Raw genomic sequence first — 26,035 nt, 5'->3', positions numbered from 1 at the left:
TATCTCTGTTACAAGCATGCAAAGCCCAGTAACATCTTGACCTGGTAATTACAGTTTTGATGAGATGTGATTACAAGGTAACCCAGGGACAACCAGCCAGTCAAGGTCTGTGCACGCCTCTGACCGTTGGTACGCGAATGTCCAACCTTCCTGCAAGTTTGGAAAGAATTTGATGTCACGGTGAGAAACTGAAAGAATATGTTGCCCAGAATCAGAAGCAGTCAGAGTGTGTTCTCATTGCACGAAGCCCAAAAGCAGCACATGCCTGATCATGACAGTCTGGAATCACTGCAGAAAGAAACCTGCTGCTGTTTAAACACACACCTGCTTGTTGTCACAGAGGAAAAGCATCTTTGTGACAAAATTGGGCCATTATTTATTGCATAAGGTGCCATTAACCAAATTTCAGCTCCAGTCCCTCAGATCATTGTCTTAAACCTCCCAGGGTTTTGGGAACCACTAAATGCAAAGAGCTGCAAGAGGACCAGGAGTGAAGCCTGCTGTCCCCTTCCTGACCAAACGAGGATGGACGCACATTCCTGGAGGAGACGCGTTTTCAGACATGGGAAACAACATGCACTTTTTAAAAATTGTGTTAATTACAGGGATTTTAATATTTTTATTTTGGTGAGCAGAGCCATTTAAAGATAATTTTTTAAAAAAGAAATAAGTAATGGCTATCCCAGAAATGTAATGGGCCAGAAAAAAATCTCCTATGCATCAGATACATACAAACAGTGTTGGCATTCATCATCTGATCTCAAATACTGCAACAGAAAAATTGATTGAAAATGATCACCAGGAAGTTATGTAGTGCTTAGAGATATGATAGATCATGAAATAATATGAATATTTAGTATACTACACCGAACAGCATAATCTATATGAAAAAAAAATGAAAGTGTAGGCAGTGAAAGGGAAAGGGAAAGAGTGAAAGTGGAGACAATCTGTCTAACACTGTGGAGGGAGCATGCCCAGTCATGGGTCTAGTCTCAGCTGCTGGGACTTGGGTCAAGTCACTCAGCCATTCTGAGTCATGAACGTAGCAAGAATGCCCGCCTTGTATCACAGGTTTGATATGAGGCTCTAATGTGATCACGTGTGAAGCTCTTTGTAAATTAAATTATCCTTGAATATAAGCTAATAGCATTTTCAAAGGACTGATTCTACCCACTTAAGTTTGAAGACTTTCTCTTTGTTTGGGGAAACAGAACGTAAATCAGTTTATGTCCTGCCAGTGGAGGGAAGAAGTAATTATATATGTGTCTGTGTAAATATGATTTATTTGTTTCTTTCAGAAGGAGAGATCAGATCTGAAGTAAAGGATACTACTGCAGAGCTAAGCCTTTCTGGAGAAGAAACTCAGAAGCAAAAATTCACGGGTGGTGGTCCCTGTGACTTCACTTGGAGAGAAATCTGTGCTACACATCAGAGAATCCAAACCTTATGAATATAATCATTGTAATAAAGCCTGCAGGTAACAATCATCTCTTATTTACCATAAAAATATTCAAACTCAAGGAAAACATGAGTATCATGAATGTGGTAAAGCTCTTAGTGAATCCTTTTCTCTTAACAGACATGAGAAAACACACTGGAGAGAAACCTTATGAATATAATCAATAGAGAAAAATTTTCATATGGAGTTCCAGTCTTACTGTCCATCAGAGAATGCACACTGAAGAGAAACCTTTTGAATGTAATCAATGTGGACAAACTTTCTGAAAGAGACAGAAATTTGCTGGATATCAGAGAATTCACACTGGAGAGAAGCCTTTTATGCATGTAATTAATGTGGAAAAACTTTCAGAATCAGGTCCCATCTTAATCTACATGAAAGAATCCACACTGGAAAGAACTCTTATGAATGTAATCAATGTCAAAAGACTTACACAGAGGCGCAGTCTTATTGAACATCAGAGAATCTATACTGGAGAGAAACCTTATAAATGTGATCAACGTGGAAGGACTTTTAGACAGAGGCACACTTTTACTTACATCAGAAAATCCACACTAGAGAGAAACCTTATGAATGTAATCAGTGTGGTAAAGTCTCTGTGAAAAAGTCAAGCCTTAGTTCCCAACAGAGAATCCATAGGTAAAATTCTTATCTATAAGGCAGCTTATGGCTCAGTGGATAGAGTCCTGGGCCTGGAGTCAGAAGACCTGAGTTCCAATCCAGCCTCAGACACTTCCTAGCCTGAGCAAGTCACTTAATCTCTGATTGCCTAACAAAATGGATCCACTGCAGAAGGAAATAGCAAACCACTCCAGTGTCTTTGCCATGAAAACCCTAAATGGGGTCATGAAGGGACAGACATGAATGAAGTGACTGAACAACAAGAAGAGAAATCTTGTCACTGACATGAACGAGGAAAGGCATTAAAATGGAGTATAGAGCTCTGCAGCAGAAAATTCACTCTGGGTGTGAGCGATTCAGGGACTCAGTGTGAGAAGGCTTTCAGCCAGACATCAGCTCTGACTTCCCATCAGAGGATTCGTGTTGGAAAGAAGACTTACGAGTGGGCTTCCTGGAGACATGCCTTTCTCTGAAAGATGCAAGCGGCTGGTGAAGGGTTACATTCTGTGTCTGAATGGTGAAATAAGGGGAAATAATTTGTGCAGACCCACTAGGCTGCAAAACAAGGCAATAGAATTGCTCATGAACTGCATGATTACGGGAAAAGAGCCATTAGGACGTTCTCACAAACAGAATGTCTTCAGAACAAGGAAAAGGACTTTTGTCAACATTATGTCATCTGGAGAACAATGTTTGGTGAAGGGAGGAAATCAGAGGTGTTTGATCAAGGGTATGAAAATTGGGTCAATTTCCTTTGGTCCTAAATTCTTCCCTTCTCCATAGATCAGACAGGTGAACTATTCCATGGTCCCCTAATGTGTTTATGGTATCACCCTTTATGTCTAAGTCATGGACCCATTTTGACCTTTTCTTGGTATTCGGTGTAAGAGGTTGGTCTACACCCCGTTTCTGTCATGCTGTTTTCTCAGCAGTTTTTGTCAAATAGTGAGTTTTTGTCCCTAAAGCTTGAATCTTTGGGTTTATCATATACTAGATTACTATTACAATTACTACATTGTATTGTGTATCTAATCCATTCAACTAATCCACCACCAGAGAGTTTTGAGAATTACCGCTTTATAATACAGTTTGAGATCTGGTATGGCGAAGCTACCTTCCTTTGCATTTTTTAAAAAAATTGATTCCCTTGATATTCTTGACCTTTTGTTCCTCCAGATGAATTTTGTTATTATTTTTTCTGGCTCTATCAAATTTGGTAGGGCACTGAATAAGTAAATTACTTTAGGCAGAATTGTCATTGCAGCTGCTGCTTGGGGACCTTATTCTCCTCCTTGCCCAGTGAGACAGACTTTTTCTGGCATGCTGGAAAGCTTCTCCCCCACTCCTAAATCAATTCTGAGGTGGTTTTCAAGTTGTTTGCAGGGGAATGTGGGAGGGCTCCAGTGTGTTCCTGCCTCACTCTGCCATTTTCTGTCCACTGTTCTTGGATCCCTGGTGCCCCTCTGGCTTATCACCAAATGTACCTTGTCAAACCCAAATGCAGCATTCCTCCCACCATCCACCTCTTTCCCTCCTATCCACATACTTCTGAATCATCACCACTACCACCCCATAAGCTCCTGCAGCTCCCTATGACCTCTAGGATCAGCTATAAAGTTTTCTGTTTGGAATTTAAGGATCCTTAACATTTGTCCCCTTCCTGTTTTTCCAATATCCATTATTCCTTTCCACACACTCCATGATTCAGGGATGTGGCCTTCCTTGCTCTTCCTTACACATGACTTCCATTTCCCACCTCCACACCTTTGTACTGGCTCTCCCCTGTGCCTGGAATGCTTTTGACCTCCCATCATCTCTTGGACATATACTACAGCACAAAAATCTTATAGTTAAAAGCAGAAATATAAAATGCATCCTTTTCAGATCACAATGCAATAAAAATTATATTTAATAAGGGACCATGGAAACAGAATAAAAACTAATTGGAGACTAAACAACCTAATATTAAAGAATGAGCAGGTTAAAGAACAAATCATAGAAACAATCAATAACTTCATTAAAGAAAATTACAATAATGAGACATCAAATCCTATGGGATAGCAAAAGCAATAATCAGAGGAAAATTTATATCTCTAAATGCTTACATCAATAAAATAGAGAAAGAGCAGACCAATGAATTGGTTATATAATTAAAAAGAAACGCAAAAAGTACAAACTAAAAATACCCAATCAAACACTAAATTGGAGATCCTAAAAATTAAAGGTAAGATTAATAAATTTGAGTATAAGAAAACCACTGAATTAAAAAACAAAACTAGAAGTTGATTTTGAAAAAGTTGATATTAAAAAACCCAATAAAATAGGTAAACTCTTGGTTAATATGATTTAAAAAGGAATAGAAAACCAAACTGCTGGTATCATAAATGAAAAAGGAGACTATACCACTAATGAAGATGAAATCCAAGCAACTGTAAGGAGTTATTTTTCCCAATTATATGCCAATAGATTTAACAATTTAAGTAAAATGGAAGAATATTTACAAAGAAATATAAACTGCCTAGATTAGCAGAAGAGGAATAGAATATCTAAAAGAGATCTATTTTAGAAAAAGAAATTGAACAGGACACAAATGAACTTCCTAGGAAAAAAGACCAGGACCAGATGAATTTACATTTAAGTGAATTCTATCAAACATTTAAAGACTCAACTAATTCCAATATTAAATAATTTTTTTGGAATAACAATGAAAGAAAAGGTCCCACCAAACTCCTTTAATGAAACAAACATATTTATACCTAAACCAGGAAGACTGAAAACAGAGAAAGAAAATTATAGATCAATTTCATTAATGAATACAGATGCAAAAATCCTAAATAAGATTCTAGTTAGGAGATTACCACAACATAGTACAAAGGTTGTACATTGTAGCCAAGATTTATACCAGGAATTCAGGGACGTTAAACACAAGGAAAACTATTAACATAATTGATTGTCAATAATAAAAGTAACAAAAATCCTATGATCATATCAATAGATGCAGAAAAGGCTTTTGACAAAATACAATGCATTCCTTTTAAAAACACTTGAAAGCATAGGTATAAAGGGATTTGTCCTTAAAATGATAAGATGCATCTACCTACAATCATCAGCAAGTATTATTTGTAGTGAAGATAAGGTAGAAGCTTTCCCAATAAGATCAGGAGTGAAACAAGGATGCCTGTTATCATCCATACTGTTCAACACTGCATTAGAAATGCTAGCAACAGCAATAAGAGAAGAAAAAATAGAAGGAATCAGAATAGGCAATGAGGTAATAAAACCATCTCTTTTTGCAGATGATGTGATGACATATTTGGAAAATCCTAAACACTCAACTAAAAAGTTAGTTGAAATAATAATTTTAGCAAAGTAGCAGCATATAAAGTAAATCCACATAAATCATCAACATTCCTATATATCACAAACAAAATCCTGTAAGAAGAGATATTAAGAGATGTCATTTAAAATAACTGTAGACAGTATAAATACCAGGGGGTACACCTGCCAAAACAAACCCAGGAACTAAATGAACAAAATTACTAAAAAATATTTTATACAAATAAAATCAGACTTAAATAATTGGAGAAATATTAATTGTGCATGGGTATGCAGGGTCAATATAATTAAAATTGAAATTTTACATATACATACACACAGTCAATGCCATTCCAAAAAATTATTTTACTGAGTTAGAAAATATAACAAAATTTATTTGAAAGAACAAAAAGTCAAGAATATCAAAGGAACTAATCAAAAAATGTAAAGGAAAGAGGCTTAGCAGGACCAGATCTTAAATTATATCATAAAACAGTAATTATCAAAACTATCTGATACTGGCTAAGAAATAGAAATGTAGACCAGTGGAACAGAGTAGATATCCAATCTACATCAGCAAATGGCTATAGTAACTTTGTGTTGGACAAGTGTAAAGACTTAATTTTGGGGGGTAACAATTCATTACATGGTAGAAATTGTTGGGAAAGCTGGTAAGCACTCTGTCAGAAATTGGGCACAGACCAGTATCTTACACCACTTACCAAGATAAAGTAAAAATGGATATGTGACCTAAATATAAAGGGAGATATTACAAGAAAGTTTGAAGAACATGGAACATATTACTTATCAGCATTGTAGAAAGGTGAATAATTTATGAATAAATGAGAAAGCAACATGAGGTGTAAAATGCAAAATTATGATTACTTAAATTTTTTTGTATGAATAAAACTAAGTAGCCAAGATCACAAGGAAAGCAGAAAATTGGGGAGAAATTTTATAGACAATTTTCCCAGATAAAGGTCTCATATCTCAAATACATAAAGAATTTTGTCAAATCTATAAGAATATGATTCATTCCCCAACTGATAAATGGTCAGAAGATAGGAATTGATAGTTTTCCAAAGAAAAATTGAAACTGATTTATAGCCACATGAAAAAATGCTCTAAATCATTATTGATTAAAGAAATGCAAATGAAGACAACCTTGAGATATTTTATACCTATCAGATTGACTAAAATGATTGAAGGAGAAAAGAATAAGTGTTTGGGGAGCATGTGGAAAAATTGGAACACTAACTTACTTGTGGTGGAACTGTGAACTGATCCAACCATTTTGGAAAGCCATCTAGAATTCTTCCCAAAGAGGTATTAAACTGCCTTTGACCCAGCAATAACACTATTAGGTCTGTTTCCCAAGATAATTAGGAAAAAAGAGAAAGAACCTGTGTTCTAAAGTATATCAACTATGGCGGCAAAGAACTGGAAATTGCAGGAATGCCCATCAATCAGGGTATGGCTAAACAAGTTCTATATCACCGCAATGGAATACTGCTATGCTGTAAGAAAGGATGAGCTGGCTGATTTTAGAAAAACGTGGAAAGACTTAAATGAAATAATGAAGAGTGAAATGAGCAGAAAGAAGATAATGCTGTATTGTTTTAAGAACAACTTTCAGCAACCAAGTCATTTTGATTATTATAAATCCCATTTCAACTACAAAGGATCCATGAAGGAAAATGCTATCTGCATCCAGGGAAAGAACTGATAAAAGATGTATAGTATGAATTTACATATATACACACACATATAGTATATGGGGTTTATATATATATATATATATATATATATATATATATATATATATATATATTTAGATACACATATATACAAATTGTGTCTAATGTTCACCTTCTTTAGGACAGTGGGAGGGGAGGGGAAAAAAGTTATACGATCACTTTATTGTATATTTAAAAGGAACAGCAAGTTGTGCATAACAGATTTGTAGTTTCATGTACAATCCTCTTTTTTCTTATTGAAGTGCTTGTTTTATTTCTTAAGTTCAGAATAAAAAAATTTTAAACTTTATATAATATTGGAATTAACTGTTCTTTAAAAGTTTGGTAGAGTTCACCAAAAATACATCTAGTCCCGGGGATTTTTTCTTGGGTAGTCCACTGATGTCTTACTAAATTTCTTTTACTAAGATGGGGTTATTTAAGTATTTCATTTTCTCTTCTGTTAATCTGGGCAATTTATATTGTAAATATTCATCTATTTCACTTAGATTGTCAGATTTATTGGAATATAATTGCACAAAATAGCTCCTAATAATTGCTTTAATTTCATCTTCACTGGTAGTGAATCCACCCTTTTCATTTTGATACTGGTAATTTTGTTTTCTTCTTTCTTTTCTAAAATCAAATTAACCAACAGTTTACTTTATTTTATTTTTTCGCCCATAAAACCAGCTCCTAGTCTTATTTATTAGTTTAATGGTTTTCCTGCTTTCAATTTTATTAATCTCTTTTTCGACTTTCAGGATTTCCAATTTGTTTTTTGTTTTGTTTTGTTTTTTGGCTAGGCAGTGAGGTTAAGTGACTTGTCCAGGGTCACACAGCTAGTAAGTGTTATGTGTCTGAGGCCGGATTTGAACTCAGGTCCTCCTGAATCCACAGGGCCCGTGCTCTATGTACTGTGCCACTTAGCTGCCCCCTCTAATTTGGTTTTTATTTTGGGATTTTTAATTTGTTCTTTTTCTAGTTTTGTCTTTTTTTTTGGTTGAATGCCTAATTCATTGATCTGTTCTTTCTCTATTTTACTGATGTTAGCATTTAGAAATACAACACTTCCCCTAAGTACTGCTTTGACTACATCCCATAAATTTTTTTTTAAGGCAATTGGGGTTAAATGACTTGCCCAGGGTCATACAGCTAGTAAGTGTCAAGTGTTTGGTCTGAGGCCACATTTGAACTCAGGTTTTTCTGACTTCAGGGCCAGTGCTTTATCTACTACGCCATTTAGCTGCCCCCATCCCATAAATTTTGTTATGTTGTCTCATTGTTTTCATTCTCTTTAATGAAATTATTGTTCCTTTGATTTGTTCATTGACCCACTCATTCTTTAGGATTAGATTATTTAGTTTCCAATTAATTTTTAATCTATCTTTCCCTGGCCCTTTATTTAATGTAATATTTACTGCATTATGATCTGAAAAGGATGCATTTAAAATTTCTCCCATTCTATCTCTCCCTTTACTCTTTTCCAAGTGCACTCCTCTTTCTCATCCTCTAATTCTGTAATTTGGATATCATTCCATCACAGTCAACTTATATTTATGCCCTCTATCTATGTATATGCCTTCTAACTGCCCTAATACTGATAAAATTCCTAAGGGTTACAATTATCATCTTTCCTTGTAGGAATGGAAACCATTTAGCCTTATTGAATCCCTTATGTTTTCTCTTTCCCATTTACTTTTTTATGTTTCTCTTGAACCTTATATTTGAAAATCACATCTGTTCAGCTCTGGTTTTTTCAACAAGAATGCTTGAAAGTCCTTCAATTCATTAAATGTCCCTGTTCCCCTCCCCCCATTACACTCAGTTTCACTGGGTAAGATGATTCTTGGCTGTAATGCACGCTCCTTTGCCTTCCAGACTATCATATTCCAAGCCCTCTGGTCCTCTAATGTAAAAGCTGTTAAATCTTGTGTGATCCTGACTGTAGCTCCACAATATTTGAATTGTTTCTTTCTGGTTACTTGCAATATTTTCTTCTTGACCTGGGAGCTCTGGGATTTGGCTACAATATTCTTGGGAGTTTTCATTTTGAGATCCTTTTCAGGAGCTGATCAGGGGGCTCTTTCAATTTCTATGTTAGCCTCTGGTTCTAGGATATCAGGGCAGTTTTCCTTGAAAATTTCTTGAAAAAGGATGTCCAGGCTTTCTTTTTTTTTCACCATATCTTCCAGGTAGTCCAATAATTTTTAAATTACTTCTCCTCAATCTATTTTCCTGGTCAGTTGTTTTTCGAATGCAATATTTCACATTTTCTTCTATTTTTTCTTTTGATTTTGTTTTATTGTTTCTTGATGTCTCATGGAGTCATTAGCTACCACCTGCCCAATTTTAAATTTTTTTCAGACTTACAAAATTCTTTAATCAAAATTGGTTAAGTTTACATTGACATTTTGGATTAACTACAACAAATCTGATTTTTAAAAAATTAACTTAGGAGCAAACTGCTAATATTATTAGCATATATAGAGTATTCCAACAAAGCAATATAATAGATGATACTCTCATTTGTACCTTTTTGCCTCTTGAAAGTAGATCTTCTAAAACTATACAAGTTAACCAGTTTATTCAAGCTCCAAATTGTGGAAATGTCTACAAAAAAATTTGACATGCTTTCTAAAGCAATGGAGAAGACCTGAAATATACATACATAGGCAAAAGTGTACAACCTAAAACACTGTATCTGTAAGTACTGATGCTGCTTAAACTAGTGAACTGATATGCTTCATACTTTAGCAGTAATTTCTCCTCATTCATACTTGTACAACATGAAGTACCTTTAAGTTTTCTATTTTAGTGGGCATATTTACACGTTAACTGAGTTTACATAGTCAATTTTTCTCTTCAAAATTGCTATTATTTAGTTAAATCTGGAATACTTCATATCAAAGCACTTGTTAGTAATCTGTTGCCCAATTTTAATTTTTAAGGAATTCCTTTCTTTTTTTTCTTTTGATTTATCAACAATCACTTCCATATGCTTTTGAGTTTAAAATTTTTCTCCCCCTTCCTCCCCACCACCCTCCCCAAGATGGCACACAATCTCATATAGGCTATACATTTGCATTCCTATTAAACATATTTTCCCATTAGTGAAGTTGTAAGTGAAAATTAAAACCAATAGGAAGAACCATTCGAAAGAGGAAATAAAACTCAACAGAAGAGAAAAAAAGATAGCGATTCAACTTGCATAGCTCTTTCTTTGGATGTGGATAGCATTTTCCATCACGAGGCCTCTGGGGATGTCTTAGATCCTTGTATTGCTGAGAAGGGCTAAGTTTATCAATATTAGTCATCTCATAATATGCCTATTATTGTGTACAACATTCTCTTGGTTCTGCTCACTTCACTCAGCATCAGAACATACAAGTCTTTACAGGTTTTTCTGAAGTCAGCCTGCTCATCATTCTTACAGCACAATAGTATTCAAGGAATTATTTTCTTCACTGAGCTTTTGTACCTCCTTTTCCATTTGGACAATTCTATTTTTTAAGGAGTTCTTTTCTTCAGTGAATTTTTGTACAGCTTTTTCCCATTTTTTGTGTTTTCTTTACCAAACCGTTAACTCTTTCTTCATGATTTACTTGCATCATTTAAATTTATTTTCCCCATTTTTCTCCTGCTTCTCTTATTTGATTTTTAAAATCCTTTTTGAGCTTTTCCAGGGGTTCTTTTTTTGGCTTGATACCAATTCACATTTTTCTTTTACGCTTTGCATGTAGCTGTTTTGACATCACTGTTCTCTTTTGAGTTTGTGTTTTAATCTTCCCTGTCACCATAGTAACTCTTGATGGTCAGGTTCTTTTTTGTTTTTTTTTTTGGTTCCTCTTTCATGACTTTTCACTCATGTTAAAGTTGGGCTCTGCTACTAGCATTTAGGAGTCAGTGTCCCAAGCTTCTTGTGCCAGGGGTGTAAGGCCTTATTGCTAGACTGTCCTGCGGTTTGGAACCTCAATGCTGGTTTGTCTGGACACTGCCTGTACTGGACCGTTTTCCCCTTTTACTCCAGTGAGACCAAACTTTCCTGCTGACCTTATAACTCGTTTTGGGCTGAAAAATTGTTTCACACCATCTTCCTGTTGGTTCTGCTGCTCCAGAATTCGTTTTGAGGTATTACTTTATAGTTGTTTGAAGGTGAATTTGGGAGAGTTCAGGTGACTTTCCTGTCTTTCTATGCCCCCTTGCCTCTGTTCCCCATTGAGGAGCTTCTTAAAATGAGGCAGCCTCCTGTGCCAAACTCTTAATTCATCCTTAGTTAACTGCCTGGCTTCCAGCTCTTGTGTAATTCTATACAAAATCTGGGTTGGTTCTTGAAAGTTTCCTATGCATCCATGCTGGTCTTCTTGGGCAAATCCCATTTTCCCCTCCTTTTTTCTCACAAAGTCATTAAATATCAAAATGTATGTGGATTTAATATTGAGGATCTTATCATATTCTTCCTGTAATTTCTGTAACAGATCTTGGTGACAAGCTGCAATTGTTTCTGGGGTCTTTTTCCAAAGACAGATCACAAGCATTGAAACAAGATAACCGACCTCCCATAAAATTGTGTTTCTTATGGATTTCAGACTCAGCAAATCTGCTTCTGTCGACTCCTTTTATTTTCTTCTCTGAGGAGTCATCCCTCCATTTAGCATTAATTTCCTTTTGTCGTCTGCTCCATCTACACCTAGAACATTAGCAATGGCATGATTCACCTTCTCTGGTGACACTGACAAAGATTTCCCATTGAGAGTTCCAGCATCCAAGTTAAAGTTCATAAATGGTTTAGGTCTAAAGAAATTTGGCATTCTTAGTTCTCTCTCTCTCTCTCTCTCTCTCTCCTCTCTCTCTCTCTCTCTCTCTCTCCCTCCCTCTCTTCCTTCCTCCTTCCCTCAGTCCCTCTCTCACTCCATCCCTCCTTCCCTCCTCTCAGCTTCCATATTTCTTTAATGGAAACTATAGACAATGTGACTATATCCTTAAGAGATAAAAGAATCTTCAGGACAGCTAGGTGGCACAATAAATAGAGTTCCACACCTGGAAACTGGAAGACCTGAGTTCAAATCTGGTTTCAGACACTTACTGGCTTTGTGATCTTAGGCAAGTCACTTCACCCTGCTTGCCTCAGTTTCCTCATCTGTAAAATGAGCTGGAGAAGGAAATGGTGAATCATTCTAGTATCTCTGCTAAGAAAACTCCAAATGGGATCCTTGGACATGGCTGAAAACAACTGAACAACGAGAAGAATCTTCATTGTGAGTTAACTGTCATGGCTAAGAGGCTTTACAGAGCCTCCTTCCTAAGAAAATGAGTCCTAGGAAACATTTCTTAAGTGAACTGAGTTTAACTCATCTTGGTGAGAAGATACACCCAAGAGAATTCCTGAGAGACTTTGCCCGCCATCTTAAGAAAGCTGAATGGTGAGGCTGTTTCCCAAGTTGAAGAGGAGTCAGCAGTTGAGGTGATGGTTACATGACAACCCTGGTTGTGATTCTGTTCACTGCAAGATGCTGCTGAATGATCAACTGTTTCTGTATTGTTTGTTATACTATTGATAGACTGCATAGCCAGTAACATCAATGTTTACTTAAGCATTTGAGAGTAGGGGGTTTGCTACTGGAAGAGGGAAAGAAATAAGGAAACGAGTCTTTATAGCAAGAGAGGAGGAAGCTAGGTGGTGCAGTGGATAGAGCACTGGGCCTGGAGTCAGGAAGACTTAGCTTTGTGAGTTCAGATCTGGCCTCAAACACTGTGGGCAAGTCATTTAACCCTGTTTGTCTCAATTTCCTCATCTATCAATGAGATGGAGAAGGAAATGGCCGTGACTGAAATAACTGAAGAGGAAACAAGGAAGGAACAAGAGAGGCAGGACAAGCGCACCCAAGTAAGCTGTGGGGAGCCATCTCTAAGAACCATTTACATTTGCAGACAGGTCCATATAAACACAAATCTACAAACGTAATTACAAGAAGTCATATCATAATTATATAATATACATGTTATGATTTTATATGTGTTTATGTGTACATGTGTACATCTATAGACACACTTCAAATACTGGCTTTTTAAAACTTGAAATTAACTCATGTACTGATTGATAGAGCACCGGCCCTGGAGTCAGGAGGACCTGAGTTCAGATGTGACCTCAGACCCATAAAACTCACTAGCTGTGTGACTCTGGGCAAGTCACTTAACCCCGACTGCCTCACCAAAAAAAATAATAATAATTTTTAAAACTGTCTTTACACGTAATTGGAAAAAACCAAAATACTATTAAAAAAAAGAAAAGAAACTGATGTAAAGGGGACCTGAGAATTTGTTTACATAGTTAATTTAAAAAAATTTTAAATAAGTTTTAATTGATGTCTTTGGCTCACCATAATTTTCCCTAGTATCCTTCCCCTTCCCCAAGAGCCATCTCCTAGAACAAACAGTATTTCAAAAGAATGAGGAAAAAATCAGCACAACTGAGCAATACTTTGAAAAAGTTCTAAAATGCATGCAATGTGCACCACCTTTTATAGCTAACTTTTGAGAGAATCCAATAATTTTAATTACATTAAACTTCCTGTGGGCATGGGCAGTTTCATTTTTACTTTGGTTTATCCCAGTACCAAGGCCTCCAATCTATTAGACCCTTATGAAATTTTTGTTGAACTTAATTGAATTGAATTAATCTAGCTTCAGATTCTGGAAGAACAGGTTCAGCTAAGCCAGTGATTTATGGGCTTTGTTCAGCTCTTCCTGGATCAGGATTCCCTGCACTGGGGAGGTGGGTCCAAGGAGATGTGGGAAAGGGACAACCAAACTGACCAGCAGTGCTTGCTGCTCAACCTCAATTTTTAAGTCAGATTAAAGAAAAACCTACTTTCTCTTTTGCCCACCTCCTCACCCCACACTGAAAGATAAGAGAACAACAAAACCTTTGTAGCAAATCCATCCAGAGAAGCACACCAGGTTCCCACGCTGGCCACATCCTTTTAGCCTCCATGAGTGCGTCCCCTCTCTTGGGAAAGGGAGCATGCATCACCAGGAGTCTCCAGAACAGCAGCTGACCCTGCAGCGATGAATTCTTACACCTTTCAGAAGCGCTGACAATACTGTTGTTATCACACTAAGCGTTCTGCTCATTCTACTCACTTCATACAAATTCCCAGGTTTCTGTAACACTGCCCCTTCATCGTTGCTGGAGGCACCACAGTATCTCACTGATTTGTTCAGTCACTCCCTGTGCTCAGCCCCAATATCACTGACCAGTGGCTTTGCCCACTTCCAATAACAAAGACCGACAGTGCTAACAGGTCTCAGCATAAGCTGGCCAATAGACCAGCGTTTATTAAAGTGGATTAAGTGCTTGCTCTGTGCCAAGACTGTGCTCAGCATCGGAGACATTCCCTGCTCTCCAAGAGCTTACTTTCTAATGGGGGAGACCATTTTGGGAAGATTTCAGCTGCCGAGCAAATGGAAGTCCCATGGGCCAAAGGGAGCAAAGCAGATGGTCGTGCTTTGTCATCATGAACATCTGCAAGAAAGAGAAACAGGCACAAATTCCGAGCACGATCAATTTGCTAGCAAGACCAGCAAGCCCCTCCGCAGCCAGGGATCCTTCTGACAATCGGAGCAGCTTTTTCTACAGTTGGTCACACAATGTGGTCCAGCAAGGCAAACCAAACTAAGATAGGATTTGTCTATGAGAAAGTGAAGAGGAGGGTACACAATTTGCTTCATCATCCCGACTTGTTAGAGGGGCTCTCCAGAATCTACAGCAATGGGGGAAATGCAGAGCTGAACAACTCCCTAGAGAAAGTCCACGAGAGCCATCTCCTCCCCTCCCCCGCTTCTTCAGGCTGTAGCCCAGAGCAGCTACTAGACCTGTACAGTCAATCTCAATCTGATCCCTAAGGACAGATTCCAGGGATTAAGTACAACTCTCAATCAATAATTGATAAATGATACGAAATGACGGTGGGGTATCAATGTTTGATTTCACAGCTTCTTTCATGTCATTTCTATCCATAAAGTAATATTCATTTCTAATGCTGGATCATTTGGCAGGGCCAATGTCTTTGGGTGGCTATGGCTTTAAACTGGCTAGGACCAATACCTCTGACCAATGGCGCTGACCAGTTCCAGCAACACTGACTCACTGCACTGAGCAGTCTCAAATCACTGAATGATGGAACCGATCATTCCAAGTCACAATGACCAATGGCACTGCATAGAACACGGAAGCTGGGGCAGCTAGGTGGCCTAGTACATAGAGTCAACAAGACATGAGTTCAAATGTGACCTGTGACATTGACTAGCTGTGTGACCGTGGGCAAATCACTTAACTGCTATTTGCCTTGGCTTCCTCAGCTGTAAAATAGGGATAACAGCACCTATTTCCAAAGGTTTATTGTGACAATCAAATAAAATAATATTTTTAAGTTGCTTAGCAAAGGCTGGCAGGTAGTAGGTGCTGTGTAAATACTTAATCCCTTCTCCTTCCCCTGAGTAGTCTTAACAACAATGAGCCCTTGTTTAAGTTTGTTTTTCCCAGGACAAACCAAGACCAGTATTACTTACCAGTCCTGCCAGTATTATCCAATGTCACTGACTAACACCGCTGCTCAATGGTGCTGACCTGTCTTAGCAAACACTGACCAATGGAAGAGACCAGATCCAACCATACTGGCCAACGGCGCGGAGCAGCCCAAACCACTGGCTAGCGGATGTGACACTTCAGGGAGAGTTAGTTCAAAGTTCAAAGGCTCTCTTCCTCAGCATCTCCCCCTAACGATCACTCCACGAGAGAATTCTGCGGCTCCGATCCACTCAGGGCAGCCGTTCCCGGTGCCCCTTCTAAGGCACCGCTAGACGCCGGGCAGGGCTTGCGCGGACCCAGGGCGCTCGGGCTGGGCCAGCGCTGCTTCTTTGTAACAATGTAGCAGCGCCTACCCGCCTGAAGAAGCCTTTGGGACCCGCAGACCCGCGATGCGCGCCGGTCCCCCCGCACCGATGGGGAGCGTGCCCCGCGCCGGACACGGGGAAACCGCACGGTCACAGGCCCCGGCAGTGAGTGGCGCGCAGGCTTCCGGCCACTGGCTCGCAAGGGCCCGGACGATCTGACCCAATGGTGTGGGCCAGACCAGACGAACCGGACAACGTCCCTCGTCCAATCACAACAGACGCGTCAGGATGACACTGACCAAAACCAACAATGCTGACCAGCGGCCTCGAGCAGTCCCCGAACACTGACCATTCCAAACAGCACGGACCGGCGGCCACACAAACTGACCCGTGGAACACCGCTAAGCAATGGAACCGTCCGTCCCATCACGGCTGTTTCCCGGGTGCCTCCAACTTATGCCCTGTCTTCCCCCGTCTCGGCGCGTGGGCCGGCCCGTCCTCCCCTCTCCCCGGAGCACATGGGCGGGTCCATCCTCCCCCGCCCCTGGCGGCTCCCCTGGTGCCAAACAAAGCCCGCCCACGGTCCCCATGGAAACAACGAGGGACGCCCCGACCACGCAGACGACGAGGTCGAGACTACCGTGTGCTGCCTACCTAGGACGGGCTCCGTCGTAGTCTCAGGTCCGAGGTCCGAGGGCCGGGCCCCCAGGGACAAGGCGGGTGGGGGCCGCTCCCCCAAGGGAGCCTGCGTGAGGCTGCGAGGCCGCGAGCCACGCTCGCGGGACGGACCGTGGTGGAAGGGCTGCGGGGAGCGAGCCGCCGCCCATTGGCTGGAGAAGGTGCCATTCCTGCCATCTGGGGAGATGCCCGCCCTCGTCACCATGGAGATGGGGGGCGGTCCAGCAAGAAGAGTTCGCGGGATAGTAGAGACAGTTCCTTGGGGCGGGGAGAGACGCAATGTGAGGGCTGGCCGGGCTGCGCTGGCTCCCATTTGCTGCGGACAGTGCCAGTCCGGAAGGCGGGACGTCTCTCGTCGCCATAGGGACCGAGGGGGCGGGCTGTGGAGCCGAGCCAACCCAGAGAGTGGGGCGGCCTCTGGTCTCGCAGGCAGCAACCTCTAGTAGCCCCGTCCCTCTCCCTGCCGGAGTCCTGCCCGCTCCCTGCCGCACGGAGTTTTTATAGAGCGCCTCCTGCTGGCCAGGGGGGACCCGGCAGAGTTTGAGAGAAGGAGTTCCACGCAAAAAGCCCCTGGCTTCCAGGAGCTGCTGGTGGGTGGGTGGTGCCCGCAGCCCCGTCAGCACCATCCGTTCGTTCGTTCGTTTATTCATGTCTTCATTCATTCCTTCGTTCTTTTATTCATTGTTCATTTATTTGCTCATTCACTCGTTCATTCATTCAACCACTTGTCCATCCATTCAGTTACAAGGGCTCGCATTCATTTGTTCTTTCATCTGTTGTTCACTCTCTCAATCATTCCTCCATTTATGGAGGTATTCACATGTAAGCACATTCATCCTTCATTCTTTAATTCACCTATCCATACATTTGTTCATCCATTAGTTCTTGCAGGTATTCATTCGTTTTTTCATTCACTCATTCACCCATTCGTTCATGTGAGCATTTATGAGAGCAATCATTTCTTCGTTTGCTTATTCATTCATTCATTTATTCACCTGTTCATTCACTCTTGCAATATTCACTTATAAGGGCATTCATTCCTTCATTCTTTTATTCATTGTTCATTCTTTCATCCACTCATTTGTTCATCCATTTATTCATGCTGATACTCACTTAAAAGGGCATCCAGCCATCCATTCTTTTTTAATTTTTATTTATTTTTATTTTTTTTCCAACCATCCATTCTTGTGGGTATCTTATGGGCTAGAATTTTTTTGTGTGTGAGGCAATTGGGGTTAAGTGACTTGCGCAGCATCACACATATCTGCCCCCTAGATTTCTTTCTTAAGGACCCAAGTGATTCTGGCTCTCATTGATTGGCCAACAATAAGTCCCAAGCTCCAGATGGTCATTGTTTGGGTCCTGATGGCTCAGAATGAATGTAAATAGCAACTGTTTGAGCCAGAAACCCTGAGGGTCTTTTCCGCTCCGATTTTTTTTTAACTAGGTAAAAGAGGCCATTCTTTGCCTTATTTCTTATCTAGCCTTAATCACTGAATGGACCTCACTCGAACTGAGACCTGGGAAAGACCCTAACTTAAAAAGGCCAAGGTCTCCCACTTCATCAGGGACCATGTCCAGTCTGATCTATATCTTGCCACTGGACCCAGATGGCTTCAGAGGAGAGGTGAGGCTGGTGACTTTGCACAGCCTTCCCTCACTTTAAATCCAGTTCACTTGCCATCATCTTCTTTAAGAAAGAAGGACAAACAACAAAAACACTTATAAGAGAGCATTCCTTCTTTCCTTCCTTCTTTCCTTCATTTGTTCATCCATCCATTCAATTGTTCATTCACTGTTGTGGGCATTCACTTATAAGGGTGTTTATTCCTCCATTCTTTTATTCATTGTTCATTCATTTGCTCATTCACTTATTCATTCATCCATTCACCCATTCATTTGTTCATCCATTCATTCATTCTTGTGGGTATTCATTGTAAGAGCATTCATTCCTTTATCCTTTTATTCATTCACTCACTTATTCATGCATGCATTTATTTGTTCATCCATCCATCCATTCATTCATTACAGGTGTTCATTTATAAGAGCATGCGTTTGTTCTTTTATTCATTGCTCACTCATTAATTCATGCAGATATTCATTTATAAGAACATTCATTCCTTCATTCTTTCATTCAGTTATTCATTCATTTACCCATTCATTTGTTCATCCATTCATTCATTCTTGCAGGTATCCATTTATAAGGGCATCCATTCCTTCATTCTTTTATTGTTCATTTACTCATTCATTCATTCATCCATTCATTTGTTCATTCATTCTTGCAGCTATTCAATTATAAGGGCATTTATTCATTCATTGTTAATTCACTCATTCCTTCATCCATCCATTCATGTGGGTACTCATTTATAAGAGCATTCATTCTTTTATTTTTCATCCATTCATTTATTTGTTCATTCATTTACTTTTTCTTGCAGCCTTCCAAATATAAGAGCATTCATTCCTTCATTTTTAAAAATTCATTGTTCATTCACTTGTTTATCCATTAATTTGTTCATTCATTCATGTGGGTATTCATTTATAAAAACTCATTTCTCCATTCTTTCATTCATCTATTCATTTGTTCGTGCATTCATATAGGTATTAATTTAAAAGGGCATTCATTCATTCATTCATCTATTTGGTCATTCATCCATGCCACTCATTAATCCATTCATTTGTTCATTCATCCACCCATTCATTCATGCAGGTATTCATTTATAAGGACATTCACTGGTTCTGTCATTCATTCATTTCTGCATGCAAACCTTTATACCTTGTGCCATGCCCTGAGTCAGCTACTGGGGAGATATAAAGATACTCAATAAATATTTATTAAGTCCCTTTATTGAGTGCCAGAGAATAAAGGCCAAAGACAGTCCTTGCCCTTCAGGAGCTCTCAGTCCACTGTGGGAGACAGCAAGCAAACAATCGTGTACAAACAAGATGTAGACAGGATAAATAGCAAATAATCTACCAAAGGAAGGCACAGACATTAAGGAGGATCAGAAAAGGCTTCTGTGGAAACCAGATTTTAATTGGGGCTTACAGGAATCCAGGAGGCTGGGATGAGGAGAGGGAGCATTCCAGGTGGGGGGGGGGGTAGCCAGAGAAAAGGCACAGGACAGTAGATTCTGTGGAGGGGAGTCAAGTGTAAGAAGAATGGAAAGGTGGAGGGGGGCAGGTTATGAAAGGCTTTGAAAACCAAACAGCTTTTTGTATTTGATCCTGGGTGCAACAGGGAACTCCTGGAGTTTATTGAATAGGATGTGACATGGTCAGACCTACATTTTAGAAAAATCCCCTTGATGACTGAATGGAGGATGGACTGGAGTAGGGAGAGACTTGAGGCAAACCCCCTAGCAACTATTGCCATAGTCCAGGTGTGAGGAGATAAGGGTCTGCACCAGGGTGGGGGCAGCATTAGAGAGAAGAAGGGGGGCATACTGGCCAGCTGCTGTAGAAGTGAAGTCAACAAGAGAGAGGCTACAGAGGTGAAATTGACCAGAGGTGGTACAGAGGTGAAATTGACAGGCTTTGGCCACAGCTTGGAGATGGGGAGAATGGTGAGAGAGGGTGAGGAGTCCTGGATGGTGGTACCTTCTACAGTAATAGGGAAGGGAAGAGGGGGGAGCGGCTTTGGGTTTAGTTCAGTTTTGGACATGTTGAGTTTGGGATCCATATGGGATATCATCTAGCTGGCAAAATCCCTGCCCTCATGTGGCTTACTTTAGGAGGACAGGGCTAGAGGATACAAACTCATTTCCAGAATTATATGCAAAGTAGACAAAAAGTCAGTACAATGTGATTGTGGGGTTGGAGGTTTGAGTCAGAGACTCAAAACTAGGAGCTTCTTCCTCAGTGCAGGAATGAATCCATGGCCAAATTTTGTGGTTTCTCCCTTCATAATGTCTCTCCTACATGCCCTCTTTTCTTCTTTGACACTGCCCCCACCCTGGTGAAGGCCCTCATTCCCTCTCTCCTGGACTATTGCAATACCCTGATTGGGGATGGGGGCTACCTGCCTCATCTCATCTGCCAGTCCATCCTCCAATCAGCCACTAAAATGATTTTCCAAAATTATAAGTCCCATCAATGTCAGCCCTTTACCCCTACAATAAGTAAATCCCAGTGGTTCCCCATCACCTCCAGGGTCAAAAACAAAATCCTGTTTGGCATTCGAAGCCCTTTATTACCTAACCACACCCACTGCCCCCCCACCCCACCTTTCCTTACTGGTCTCCTAGCCTTTGTCTTGGCTGACCCCTACCTACAATGCTTAGTTCCAATGCCAGCAGCTATTGCTCCCCCTCCCCCAACTCGCTGTGATTCCTTTACGCTTGTACATGTACAGGTTTTATGATTCCTTCTTTAGTGTAGTGCTTAATGAGTGGTTGTTGACTGAGTAAGTGATGTACTTAGACACACACTCTGGAAAAATCACTTGGGCAACCATCCCCACACAGTCCTAGATTCAGAACTGAAAAGGGCCTTAGAGGCCATCAGCTGAGGAGTCTGAAGCCCTCCTTGCCCAGACTCACAGGACACCCTTCTTAAGGAGGCTAGTGGTGAGAGGGAGGACCGATGTAGCTGGGAACAGGTGAGTAGGAGACACGGAATGACCATGGGCAGTAGGGAAGGAGTCTCTGCTAAGGAGATGGGAAGGGGAGAGAGCCAAAGGCAAATGTAGAGAGGTTTGGCTTAGAGTGAAGGAAGGAGGAGATAGAAAGGAAAGAAACAAGCATTTATGCTATTATGCCCATTTTATAGATGAGGAAATTGGGGCAGACAAATTGAGTTAGGCTTAGAAAACTAGTAAATGCCCGACTCCTAGCCCATCTCTCTATCTAGCTGCCTCTCAATGGTTTTTTTCAGGAAAGTATGACTGGAGGGTTTCAGCTCTGTGGGCAGGGGGAGGGAGTAACATGGGGAAAGAGGAGAAGGTTTTGGAACTTCCTCTAGCCTCCTTCAGTAGCGATGAAGCAAAGGAGGCAGATAGTGGGAGCAGTCCAGGGTTGGGATTTGACAATAGGGCCAAGGCAAAGAGGAGAATGCAGAGTTGGCCTGATTCACCAAGGGCAGAAAATGGGGCCAGAGCAGGGGGAGTCGAAGTCAAGGTGAGGATGAAGAACAGGGTTAGGGAGAGTAAGACACATCCCTGGGGCTGAAGGAAGGCATTTCTGGGGTCTGTGTCATGGAGGGCAAGCCCTTGAGAATGATGATGTGATCAGGGGGATTTTAGCAGGGATTTGAAGGGAGCCAGGGGAGTATCCCAGGTGTGGGGCACAGCCAGAGAAAGTGCCCGGAGGAACAGCCAGGAGGTGTGTATGTGTGTGTGTGTGTGTGTGTGTGTGTGTGTGTGTGTGTGTGTGTGTGTGTGTGTAGGTGGAGTGAAGGTCAAGGGCATGGGAGATTGAGGAGGTGGAGAAACTGGAAGTTCCTGTTTGTTTTTTGTCTTCACCCCTCCAGCATTGGCGCAATGCCTTAGCAAATAGTCATCATATAATAAATGCTCGTTAATTGATTGGTTTTCCTTAGCCGTCTGCCTCTTTTCCACACCAGAATACAGGCTCTTGGAAGGCAGGACCTGTTTTCATTTTTGTTTTTGTAACCCCACCCATGCTTCACATCCCAGGTGCTTAATGAATGATTCTGGAGAGAAGAAGGCTGGGTGTAGAGAGCTGTCTGCACAGGGGTGATGACAGCCCATGGGGTGGATGAGAATGCAGACATCCGGAGGGAAATTTCTGTCTGAGGAACATGGTTCATCTCAGGATGGACAAAGGTTTCATTCTTCCTCTCAGGACAGACTTGTATCCTTCAAGCAGAGGGAACCTCAGGATGGGCCCTGGCCCTCAGACAGGAAAACTGAGTCTAAGGAGAAATGCACTGTTTCTCTGCCCCCTTACCTCAGGGGCGGCATCACGTGTATTCTCTGTCCCCGTGAACTTTTCTGGGACCCTCCTGGCATTGCTGACAGTTGTCAGGAGGATGGGGGGATGGTGCTGGAAAGCAGATGCTTTGAGAGGCTGCTTGCTTTCCCCTGGTTTCTCCTCTCTCAGAGATGATGGTCAGTGTGTTGGGTTCGGGGGGGGCATTTTCACCATGTACCGGCCTGCCCTTGCCCCATCTGTGCTGACTGGCTATGGAGTGTGATGGCTAAGAGTGGTTTTCATGAAACTACTCCACCTCTGGGCTCTGGCAAAGAACTGTGGCCAGCTCTTGTGGTTAGGGTCCATAATGACAAGAATCAGCTCTCAATGAAAGCTTTTCTCATTGGTCAGGTCAGAATTCTTGGGGTCTCAGAATGTGAAGACTCGGAAAGTGTTAGGAATCCCTCAGGTAAGGAATTCACCTCATTATTCTTTTTTTAAAAATGTTTTTCTTTTTATTTTCTGACAAAACCATTATTTTTCAATATGAGTCCCTTCCTCCCCCTCTCCCACCATGAAATGGAGCTGCTGTCGCCATGTGTGAGGGCTGGGCTTCCCTCTGGAGTCTAGAGGGGTCCCTCCAAGTACAGAAGAGGAGGTGATGAGTTCATGGAATTGCCTTCCCCAGGTGTGCTGGTGAGGGGTTAACAACTGACTCTCTGAGGGAAAATGTAGGCAAGGCACACTTTTTTAAGTTTAATCGACCCCATTAGCCTTGTTTCCATCACTTTTTAAAGTCTAGGCAATCAACAAAACAAGAAATCAAGCCCTGACTGGTAGGTGTGGGATTTGAGAGGTGTGAACACACTCACCCTGACAATTTAACCACCAGGCTCTCCTCAAGTCAGGGATGACACCTGTATCAGCTGAGAACAATTAACCTCAACTAATCAAAGTCTTCAGACTAAGGTGAAAAGTCTTCAAAGGCAGTAGCTAGAGTAAACCCGGGAAGCAGGCCTGCTGGTTATCTAAACTAGGGAGCTCCCTCAGCAGCAAGGAGAGGTTGGAACAGGTGAGAAGCCAGGAAAGAGCGGGACAGAGAGACAGACAGAGACAGAGAGGAGATAGAGAAAGACAGAGAGGAGAGACAGAGAGAAGAGAAGAGACAGAAAGAGAGACACAGAGAGAGACAAAGAGACAGACAGAGAGGAGATAGAGACAGTGGTAGAGAGAGACAGAGAGGAGACAGAGAGACAGAGACAGGACCGGGAAGAGACAGAGGGAGAGAGAGACAGAGACAGGAGGGGGAAGAGACAGAGGGAGAGAGAGACAGGAGACAGAGATGAAGAGACAGAGGGGAGACAGAAGATAGAGACAGTGGTAGAGAGAGACAGAGAGGGAGACAGAGAAGAGACAGAGACAGGAGGGGGAAGAGACAGGGGAGAGAGACAGAGGGAGACAGAGACAGGAGGGGGAGAAAGAGAGAGGAGAGACAGAAAAGAGAGAGGGAGACAGAGAGGAGACAGAAAGAGACAAAGATATAGAGAGAGACAGAGAGGAGACAGAAAAGAGACAGAGAGGAGACAGAAAGAGACAAAGATATAGAGAGAGACAGAGAGGAGACAGAAAAGAGACAGAGACAAGAAGGGGGAGATACAGAAAGGAGAGACAGAGAGAGGGAGACAGAGACAGGAGAGGGAGAGACAGAGAGAGAGAGCAGGGCTATCTAAGAGCCCGAGGAGGTGTCTCCTGGGCAGGGGATGTAGGCTTTTCCTTTAGGCTCCTGGACAGGTGACCCGGTGTCTGGGCAGGTGACAGACGGCACCTCCACGTGCTCAGCATAGCAACCCCCAGGAAGGGTCTCCAAGTTGGACGCTGTGTCCTGGTGGGAGTGCGCCATGGACTTCCAGGGGAAGTGTTCTAGACCAGCTATTTGACCAAAGCAAATGTGGACGGCTCACCCTGGGGGAGAACCCTGCTGGGAAGATGGAGGCGGCACCGGCTGGGGACCCTAGCTGCCCGTGCAGCGGGGCTGACGCGCACTCAGGGCGTCTTGTCCTCTCGTTTTCCATTCAGGTTGTCGCAGTCAGGGTGGATGCTGCTCTCCTGGGTTTCTGGCTGCTTCACTATCAGGTCTTACAGACCTCTCTCTGAGTTCCTCAAATTCATGCTTTCTTATGGCCCAATAATGGCAGGCAACAAGCATTTATTAAGTGCTTACTGTATGCCAGGCACTGCTAAGTGCTAGGAATACAAAGGCAGAAAGAAAGGCAACCCCTGGCCTCTGAGAGCTTTCATTCTACTGGGGACAGGCAGCCAGACCAGAATGAACTTTGGCCCTCCTGGGTCCCTCTCCAAAAGGGAGACCTCAGGAGAGACTTGCCCATGGGGGATGCTTGAGGTGGGCACAGGCTGAGGCCTGAAGCCCAGCCCTGGATGCAGGAGGAAGGTGGATTTCTCCCTGTACTGGCACACACAGTTGGTTCAGCTGCCCACTGCAGAGGGTGATGCTGTGACAGTGTTGGTCATGATGGCAGACCAGGTGCAGGGCACAGTCAGCCACACTCTGGTGGTACCATGGTGGGGTACCTTTCCATCTGCACTGTTGCCACACCACAGCGCCATTCCCTTCTCACCTCTTGCTGACCATTGCTATAGGAAAGGGGAAGGCGACCGACTGTCTGATGGGGCTACCCCTAATCCCTGTGAATGTTCCTATGTATCTCCTCCCCATTAGAATGCAGGTTCCTTGGGGGTAGGGCCACCCAACATCTGTATTTGTATTTCCAGGGCCTGGCACACAGTAGGTGCTTCAGAAATGCTTATTGAACACCTGTAGGGTCTGTGCGCAGTAATGAGATCCAAGGGTAGGGACAACTCACATTTCTGGCAGGTTCCAGATTGTTTTTCTGGATAGTTGAACTGATCCAAAGCTCCACCAAGAGTGTATTATCGTATTGCCTTCCCACTCTGACAGGGACTTTTCCCAACATTTACCATAATCTTTGCCAGTTTTCTGGGTATGAGGTCAGATCTCAGAATTGCTTCGATTCACCTTTCTAAAATTATTGTTCGTGTTAGGGGATATTTCCCCAGATAGCTGCCGAGAATTTCCTTTTCTTTCCCCCCAACTATTTGTTCCTATTCTTTGGCCCCTTCTCTGTTGGGAATGATGGGTCTCCACCTAATTTATTGATTTGTGTCAATTCTCGGCACAAGAATGATTGATGGAAAGAAAGCCTTCTTGTCCCTTGAGGGCTGCACGATGTCTGCAGATGTCTCCTTCGTGTTTGGGACCCCCAGCTCCAGATCTTAAACCAACTTTCTTCTTTTTTCCTCTAATTTTTTGAAGACACGGCCCCTTTCTTACATGACAGTCACTTGTATGCGTGTCCCCTACCCCATCATGGTGCCTTTTGTGAGCAGGTAGTCTCATAGGTTCCCCTGATCTCCCTTTTGGA

At 41.9% G+C, this 26,035-nt stretch overlaps 2 protein-coding genes across 5 annotated transcripts in view; one reads left to right on the top strand and one right to left on the bottom strand.

The window, feature by feature from the left end:
- Window positions 1-16,768, bottom strand: part of PFN4 (profilin family member 4) — a 56,735-nt gene extending 39,967 nt beyond the window's left edge. The window contains exon 1 of one of the 4 annotated variants that reach the window (XM_078149213.1): window positions 16,681-16,768. The gene's annotated coding sequence lies outside the window, so the exon portion shown is untranslated. Of the gene's footprint in view, window positions 1-15,702; window positions 16,503-16,680 lie in introns of those variants that run through there. The other 3 variants (XM_078149212.1, XM_078149214.1, XM_078149211.1) reach the window with 3 other exon arrangements.
- A 4,858-nt stretch (window positions 16,769-21,626) lies between these two features.
- Window positions 21,627-26,035, top strand: part of LOC110202029 (protein FAM228B-like) — a 39,243-nt gene continuing 34,834 nt past the window's right edge. The window contains exons 1-2 of the mRNA XM_078148904.1: window positions 21,627-21,818; window positions 22,986-23,043. Of these exons, the coding sequence (XP_078005030.1) occupies window positions 21,627-21,818; window positions 22,986-23,043 (250 nt within the window). The remainder of the gene's footprint in view (window positions 21,819-22,985; window positions 23,044-26,035) is intronic.

The sequence above is a fragment of the Phascolarctos cinereus genome, unplaced genomic scaffold (genome assembly GCF_003287225.1).
Source record: "Phascolarctos cinereus isolate Bilbo 61053 unplaced genomic scaffold, phaCin_HiC Scaffold_2;HRSCAF=192, whole genome shotgun sequence".
In the NCBI taxonomy this organism is placed as follows: domain Eukaryota; kingdom Metazoa; phylum Chordata; class Mammalia; order Diprotodontia; family Phascolarctidae; genus Phascolarctos; species Phascolarctos cinereus.
This window is presented reverse-complemented; position numbering and strand designations above follow the sequence as displayed.